The sequence below is a fragment of the Protomyctophum bolini genome (assembly GCF_963924005.1).
Source record: "Protomyctophum bolini genome assembly, chromosome: 5".
Taxonomy (NCBI): Eukaryota; Metazoa; Chordata; class Actinopteri; order Myctophiformes; family Myctophidae; genus Protomyctophum; species Protomyctophum bolini.
The window spans coordinates 19,258,407-19,267,566 of record NC_137866.1 but is presented as its reverse complement, the minus strand read 5'-3'; the positions used below and the strand labels follow the sequence as shown (position 1 = coordinate 19,267,566).

At 43.7% G+C, this 9,160-nt stretch overlaps 1 protein-coding gene across 1 annotated transcript in view; it reads left to right on the top strand.

The window, feature by feature from the left end:
* Positions 1 to 2,237: 2,237 nt before the first annotated feature.
* LOC308316234 (laminin subunit alpha-5-like) overlaps positions 2,238 to 9,160 on the top strand; it is an 89,239-nt gene continuing 82,316 nt past the window's right edge. Inside the window, 2 exon segments of the mRNA XM_080764730.1 lie at positions 2,238 to 2,779; positions 7,820 to 7,972. Of these exon segments, the coding sequence (XP_080620856.1) occupies positions 2,474 to 2,779; positions 7,820 to 7,972 (459 nt within the window). The 5' untranslated portion in view covers positions 2,238 to 2,473.

Below are 9,160 nucleotides of genomic sequence, written 5' to 3'. Positions count from 1 at the left end.
AGACACTTTCCTTTTATTTCACTCATATATTTAACCACTTAAACCCTATACTTGGTTGAGCGGAGTTCCACAGGGCTTTATGTATTTGCTCAACATGCGTCGGCCGATACAACTTGTAGATCTGCTATTTTCTGCAAAGGTTTTTCCCAAAATACAGGTGCTTTAAGAAGTGTTTAGTTGACATGAATGGGTGGGTGGGGTGCGTTGTGGGGGTGGGGGTGATGATACTGATCTGTAACATGCACAAACATAAAAAGTATAATTCTGGGAAAATGCCTCCAATGACATAACAATATACATGAAGTGTGTTCTAGCAGAGAATTAAGGACATTGAGTTGGGTCTATTCATCTGTGAGAAGAACCATGGAGGTTTTAAGTGGGTATACACAGGTATACTACTGTGTAGACTGTTACTCTGAATTCTCCTCGGTCCCTGTGTGTGTCCGCGTGCATGCGTGTATGCATAAGTGTGCATTTGTCTTCCATCTTTCTTGCCACTTGTCACTATAAGTGATAGTCCAACACAAGCTCATTATTCTCAAAGCTGGCTGCCTATATGAACCTATCACATCATATCGTATGATTGTATCATTTTGTCATTATTGTACTGCAGGGGTTTTCAATGTTTTTCAATGACCCCTTAGCTGAGAGATAGATGAAGTAGGGACCCTCACTACATATTGTATAAAATTGTGTTGTATATTATACTTTTTCATAGATTTCATAGATAACTTCATGGACTTGTTTGACAGCACTAACATCAGTGTTTTTTATATTAATGTTGCTTTCATTTGGATTCATTTTTAATCATGTCCACTTAGACCCTCAATATTTACAATACATTTGACCTTTGACTCTTTAGTTGGTCTGCTCTTTTTCCCTTCAGCGAAAATAGCCGATCTACAAGCTCACAACACAATCTTCTATTTGTAGTGAATGTCTCAAAATATAGGGCTGGGCTGTGGAATGCTAGGTTAAGTAGTTAATTTAGATTTTTTTTAGTAATAATAAAAAATAAAGTTTGCCCCCCCCCCCCTGTATAGTATAACTCTGTGGAACCCTAACCGCCTATATTGTACTGTACTGTACTGTACTGTACTGTCGTATCGTATCCTCTCTTTCCGTATATCGTACTGTTTTGTACTTGTAGCCTACATGGTTTAGGTCCAGTTATACTGTATAGTCTCGTATGTGTTGTAGCCTACTGTATCGGTGCAGGTAATCCAGTAATCAGCTGGGTGTCAGAGATAGTGTTGGCCAGAAGGACCAGAGCTAACCAACACTTTTGTCTATCTGTCCCTATCTCACTATATCTGTCTGACCACGGGATGTGTGTGTGCGTGTGTGCATCATGCGTGCGTGTGTGTGTTTTCCATGGAGAATGTTTTGTCATTTTCTTGAGTGCGTGCGCGCGCGTGTGTGTGTGTGTGTGTGCGTGTGTGTGTGTGTGCGCGTGTGTGTGTGTGTGTGTGGCCAGTTATAATAATCATTTCAAAAGTTATGGGAATATTTATTTTTAGCTAATATAAAAAATACAACATTATCTGTACCATTTCTCCTTTCTGATTGGGTGGGCAGCATTCTTTGAGAAATGTAGACCCACCTGAACCCATTTGCAATCAGTGCTGTTAACTGCAGTGAGAGTGCTGATGGAAATGGGCTTAGGCCCTACTGTTGGTCAAAAAAGAAGATAGATGGATATATTAACTAATATGATTATAGCATAATTTTCTATGGATTTCAGGGGTTTACACTTATAGGGATTTGACTTTGACCCCTTAACAATTTTTTGCCCATGCCACCCTATGTGTGTGCGTGTGCGTGTGTGTGTGTGTGTGTGTGTGTGTGTGTGTGTGTGTGTGTGTGTGTGTGGGGGGGGGGGTGTTAGACCACCCTTTGTTGTTTTGCCATTTGCTCAAGTGAAGGTGTAAGGTTATAGCCTAAGCACTGATGAAACTGAATGTCATGGTCAAGGATGGACAAAGGTCGATTTTGTGGAATTGATTAATGAGTCAGGGAGAAATGATTGAATAGACTATGTATTGTATTCTACTGACTGATTGGTTTGTGCCAAAAAGGATACCACACAGAGAGAGAAAGAAGGGAACATTAAGGCTATACTCTCTTTCTACCGCTGGGGACCAGCAAGGAGAGGCAAGCGGATAGGAGAGGGGAGGGAGAACCATTCCACTTGTTGGAGCGCAACACAGAAACAGAATAGGTGCCTGGAGGGAGAGGATCTCAAATCACAGCGCACCGCTCACACTACGCACCGGGGCTCTGAACTAGGAATTTCCCCACTCTTTCTAGTTTTCATCGTTATTCTTTCACGTTACACCTCAAATGGTCCTTTTGTAGGCGACGCTGTAGGATTATATCTGCTGCTTTAGTTCACGTTTTTTCCAAAATTTCTCCCCCCCCACCTCCCCTCAAACTTGTCGCCTGTTTGAGCGAGTCGACGGAACAGGTGAAGATGGCGAGAGGAGGGCCGGTGCAGGGGACAGCTCCTCCCGGCTTGGTGCACCCAAACGCGGGTGGCTTTGTTACTTTTACCGCTGCTATTGCCACTCTTTACCGAGGTTTCAGCCCAGGACTTACCGACCAACGGCGTGAACGGCTTCAGCCTGCACCCCCCCGTTCTTTAACCTCGCGGAGGGCACGAAGATCACCGCCAACGAGCGACTTGCGGAGTCGAGGAAGATACAGCGAGACCGATCCACGACCTGTACTGCAAGCTGGTCGGGGGGCCGTGTTTGGAGACCCCGGTCAAACCATACAGGTAAGAAGAAACAGACCGGCCCCGGCCGACCGGGCGCACCTGCTTTTAATGTTATTTCTAAATGCACTGTTGTGTTGCCTTGTGTATAGGCGCTAAAGATTATTTGAGTAACGTTAGCCTATTCAAAAACTTGTTCTGAACGTAGTACATTGGTCTCGTCATTTAGTGGATTTATAGTTAGCAGTAGGGGCCAGGGCCTACTAATACAATTAAAAATGCAACTGATTCTGGAAATATTGGCATCCATAGGCAAGTATATATATTAGCCTACAACAGGTGTTTAAACGCGTTTATGTAGATTGTCAAAATGGTAATATTTCCCACACATTCTCACACATTCTCCACAATCTCCAGTAAAAGTAGCCCACTGCTGCCCACTGCCCACCTATGACTTTTTGGTGGTAAACTAGTATTAACGCACTTCCCGCGGGTATTAACCTGCCCTACAGCCCCCCCCCTCTTCTCCCACCTGTCCCTGCATTCCTGACGGTGACTGGACCCGTGCAGTGCAGCCTATCAAACTGCGCTTACTCGGTTGGTTTACTGCCGCTGGGTCCGTTCTTTCTCCACATGAGGAATTCCAAAAGCTGTGTAACTGTAATATACTGTAGCCTAGGCAGTGTGTGTGGTGTTGTGTGTGTGTGGTGTGTGTGTGTGTGTGTTGTGTGTGTGAGTGAGTGATAGAGAGAGAGAAGAGATACATAAAATACAAATTGACTGTGAACTGGCACTCCCATATCAAAGACCTTGTCTGTTGAGGAAGAGCATCTGATCATGTACCTGATCAATATGGGCCAAGAAGTCAGTCATTGTAGCCTATATCTATATATCTATCTATCTATCATTTCGGTCAAACTGGCAGTCAGTGAGGGCAGAGGGAGATCCCTGGCAGAGCTTGTTGTCAGACAGGGCTGTGATCTGTTGGAAAGTTGTAAAAGGGAGTTAAAATGTAAACCCTGCAGATAGAAAACGACTTCCCCCTCAGGGAAGCCATTCCTGTGGAGTGGTGGTATTCTATCACAAGAAAGAACTCCCTGAGGGCATGCATCATGCATGCACCTTTGAGGCTACTGTTTATAACATAGTGAGAAAGAATGTGTGAGTTTGGGAGAAACGCATAATGTATTGTGTGTGTGTGTGCGTGTGTGTGTGTGTGTGTGTGTGTGTGTGTGTGTGTGTGTGTGTACTGTAATACATGTGGGTGTGGAAAGGGAGGAGAGGAGATAATCGAGTCTCGCTTAATCAACAACGGGCTGGATTCACATTCCCACACATCAAAGCTCATGCTAGTGATGCTAATGTGGAGCCAACCTGCTCTGTTGTATTCTAACCTGCTGCCTGGGCCGCGGTGGGGCTGTAATGGCCCTGCTGGCAGGGAGCCATGTCCCCAGGCTTCAAAACTGCTGCAAACCAATGGCCTAAACTCCAGTTAATGGAGTAAACACTAGCCACTTTAGCTATATGCAGTTCAATTAATAATCATGAAAAGAAATTCCTTTATAACAATGCACTACATGAAGGGATATTTATTTCCAGTGCTCATTAGATGCTCCCTATTCGTGTATTTTCCCACTAAACGTATTTAGTATTAATCCTACACAGTAAACTGATAAGTAAATTATCATTACACACACTGAATGTGAGTTTCAAACAACTTTCAATCTGGTCAAAAGATGTAAAACATTTTCCTGCTTTCTCAGGACAAACCCGAGTCTTTCAAAGCTGAGTTCAAGACCCTCTTTTTCACAGAACAACCTGCTTGCAAAATATATGGCAGAGAAATCTTGTAATGAGCTGTGGGAAGGCTGGAGCTTTAACACACTTTTTGTGGATTTATTGTGGTCGTTGTTGACCCTTCCTGTTCTCCTCTTAGCTCAGGTTAATCCTCTTCTTATTGGACGCCGAGACATGAGTGTTGTTATTCAGTTAAAACATGCATGGGTGTGTTGGGGGGCGAGGGGGGGGGGGGGTGCTGTCAGAAAGAGAGTGGGGTGTAATCATTTAGTAGTTTCATAGCCATCTGACTGTTCAGTTCAACTGCGAGCTCACTTCATGGTCTAAAATATGATTGATATGTAAGAAAGAGAGCCAGAGAAAAGGGTTACATGAAGCAGCAGGTAATGCCTGGGTAACAGCCTCATTCTGTAGAGGGAGAGAGAGAGAGAGAGATATATAGAGAGAGATAGAGAGAGAGGGTGGGGGGGAGAGAGAGAGAGAGATGTTTCCCAGAGGAAAACGAAAACTTGAGAGTGGATTGGCGAGACCAGTCAATGAGATGGAAACGGAGAGAGAGAAATGCTTGTTCACTTCATGCTGAGCCTCTTCACACAATGTCCCTTTGAAAGGATTTTCAGTTCCTACTAGAGTGGGGTCTCAGAGAGAGAGGGAGGATGTGAAAGAAAATGAAAGGGAATTAATAAATGGGGGAGAAATGGAAAAGAGACTAGTAAACTAAAACTAAAGAATCATACTAGGACTAGGCAATATATCGATATCATATATTTCATATAATATATTGTCTGGTACTGGTATGTCTAGTAAAATATAGTTATTTTATTTTGTCCATATTGCCCAGCCCTACCTCCTATTGTTTGACTGCAGATTATACAGATTATTTTATCATACAAGTTCCCTTTTTTACTGATTGAAGAGAAGTCCATATTTAGGGGTTTCAGAGTAAAAGCGGACATGTTTTCTCGGCACCCCCAGAGCTTCTATTTTGAAGGAATCCCGGAATGATAAAGAGACAATATGACATAGATTTTCCTATTGTTAATGCAAAAGTAAACTTTTGAACTAAAGACAAACATTGAACCTGTGTATAGGAGGGGCTATAGCGCCCCTCAAAAAGCAGAGTGACACATGGAGCAAGCAAAGAGGAAGGGATGGGGCAGCAGAACATTGACCTATGACCTGTGGCCTGAGTGACCTGCAGTGATAACATCTCCTAACCTGAGCTATTGTTCAGGTCTGTGCTTGTTTAGTTTTACTCTAGTGCTGGCAATAGATGACACAGGTTGGGACTTATGCTGGACAACAACCCTGCTGTAGATAAGGACAGGATTTATAGTAACACTGCTGTGGTGGGAGGTGAAGACGTGTTCTGTTTCTTATACACACAAATTCACTTTTTAGGAATATCATTTTATGCATTTTTGTTGTCCTTGCTTCTGGTGTTTGATTGCAAACATTTTTGAGGGGCGCTGCCCAGCTTTGTGTGTACCCCATAGCGATGAATTGATTGGCTGAGCAATGTGTGTACTGTGTACCCCGTTGCGATGATTTGATTGGCTGATTCTGTGTGTCCGTGGTACACACAGAATTGTGTAAAAAGTGAGGACGCCGATTGTGATTGGCCGGAATGTGATTATGTGTAATGATAAGAGCACCCCTCACATCACACGAGTGTGATTATTTTAAATTCTACCATACCCTTAGCTGACAGGGAGATGATGCAGGGAGTAGGGAGTCCCCCATTTGTGTTGAAGATTAATCTTGTAGATTTCATAGATTTGTTTGACAGAGCTATTATGTTACATTTACTATGTTAATGTGTATTTTCAGACAATTAACCACTTAAACCCTCAATCCTTGACCTTTGGCTCTGTACTTGTTCTGCTACACAGCCCCCCCCCCCCCCCCCCTAGAATAGAAAACCAATCCTGTGACACAAAGATTTGGCGCCCCTCCTGTAGTACCCCCCCCCCCCCCTGTTAACACCATTGCCGTTAGAGCCTCACCATTAGTTGGACAAAACAAATGTGAGTTGCTTCATGGGGGCAGCGGGGATTAAGTGCCTTGCTTAAGGGCATGGGCCGGGGACACTGTTATTATTTAGGCTATTTCACAGGGCTCACGCTTCCAGGCTGGCCAGAGGGTTTGACCCTTGGGGTCACAAATCTTTTTCTCTAAACTCTATCTCTCCACTCCTTTCCTGGGAGGGACCCAGCCTCCTATTCTTCTTCTACTCTACCAGCTAGTTAACCGCATTCATCTGCAGGTCTAAATGAGTTCCTGATTAAACAGCTGGAAACCAGCAGTTATTTGGTTCCCAGGCTAGAACCACACCTACTACCTCCCTTAGATAAACTGAGAGATTTGAGTTTCTAAGCCAATTAAAATGAACTTCAGACAAAGTACAGACTGAGTATCACCGTTGGAGACCTTGGAGTTTTTAACCTTGCTCTTGAAAAGACATCCGACTCCTCTACCTTTAGGGGCCAAATGGTTTTAAACCTCCTCATTGCATAGTTGTCACTCCAGCTGAGCACGATAGTGCAGATGGCTATCAAAGCTTTCACATTTATATGTTAATCAAACATTTACTTGGTTTGCTCTCATCGTCCTCATAGAGTAGTTCAAATGTATTCACTGATCTGACAACCCAATGTCTGTTACTTGAAAGGAAACATTTATTTTTTATTTTTTATGTTTACTTTGTTTTTATTCCTTTTTATAGGTTAATACAGACTGTTTTGACTGAACTGCCTGTTCAGTCAAAACAGTTGAAATGAGAATCATTTATATTTTATTTTCTTTATGTTTACTTTGTTTTTTATTCCTTTTTACGAGTTAATACAGACAGGCAGTTCAGTCAAAACAGTTGAAATGAGAACATTTGAGTGAAAGAAAGATACAATAGAGCACGCACATCCACTGACTAAACGCCATGCAGTGCTGAGCCGAGGCAATTCATAAAAAAGAAATAAGGTCCGCACACTGGACTGGACTCACGGCTCCTCATCAGACGATGATGAAGAAACGTCATGTCCACTTTGGTGTGAGGAAACCTTTAATAAATGTTTGAGCTTTGGAGCTTAGTCCAGTCCAGTGTGCTGGACCTTATCTTCTTTTCTAACCTTTGAGTGAAAGCCACCATGTTGTGGTCTGGTGATCGTCTCAATGAATGAACTAGGTCATTTCCAATGACCTAGCTCATTGGAAATGACCAGACGGCATGCTACACAAAATGCTGAGAATGTAAATGTACACCAGTCAGTGTGGTTTATGGTTGTTCTTTCTCCTTCTTTCTCCCTATAGGGCCAGTACTGTGACATCTGTAGCCAGGGGCAGACTGACAGAGCCCACCCCATCAGCAACGCCGTCGACGGTACGGAGAGATGGTGGCAGAGCCCACCGCTGTCACGTAGTACTGAGTTCAACGAGGTCAACGTCACCCTGGACCTTGGACAGGTAGGATCACAGCTTTAATACATCTCTCTCTCTCTCTCTCTCCTCTCTCTCTCTCTCTCTCTCTCTCTCTCTCTCTCTCTCTCTCTCTCTCTCTCTCTCTCTCTCTCTCTCTCTCTCTCTCTCTCTCTCTCTCTCTCTCTCTCTCTCTCTCTCTCTCTCTCTCTCTCTCTCTCTCTCTCTCTCTCTCTCTCTCTCTCTCTCTCTCTCTCTCTCTCTCACACACACACACACAAACACTCTGTGTGATGTGATATGCATTCGGTTGCTGATTACTTTGCATTTGTGCACAGAGTTAAGTCCACCCATTTGGTGACTCGTCCTCTGTTTACATTTATCTATCTCTTTCTCACTCTTTTGGGTCTCTGTGCATCGTCAGACCCAGTTATTGGATACAGTAGACGACGGGCTCCTGTCCTATTGTCTGTGTGCTGCTCTGTTTTTGCTCTGGCCGAGTGCTCGAATGTCAGTGTTTACTAGGACAGGGGGGGGGGACCTTCCCACCGCCATGGAGACTCATGGGGTTTCTTTGATGCTTCACGTGCATCAGCTCGGCCGGGGCGCTCTGATGAACACAGTTGTCCTCCAATATTGTCCTCAGAGATGTAGTGGAGTGAAAGTAAAAGTTTAGAAAATTGGATATACTCCACTAAAGTAAAAAAAAAGTACTTAAGTACAGACCTTAAGTAAATGTACTTACTTTACACCACTGCCCGGGGAAACGCCTCACTGTCAGGTGAAATGGAGCGAGTGCACTCTGACCGTTCATGTGTGTCGGAGGAGGAGGCACGTGGTTGTCTACACGTTAACAGGAGGAAATTATTTACTATGGGATCCTAGAATGCCTGAATAATTCTAGAAGACATCAGGATGTGACTTGAATGTGAGGAAATATTCCAGTGTTTTCTATAGAATATTTACAGTCCTGTGGTCTATGTGCCTGGGGACAGCTGAGGGACAAGGTCAAGTTACAGTCAGTTATATAGACGACAACAGAAATATAACCTCTTTCATCCAGTGGCCAGCAGTGGTGATGGTTAAATCCTACTATCATAATAGTTTATACACAATATTTGGGAGTGGTATACGTACCGGGATGCACATGCCATGTGGAATAGAAGAGTCTAGTGGCCATTGGCAGGTATGGAAAACAGCTGTTCACCGTATGCTCACGTCAGAGCTGTACAGCTA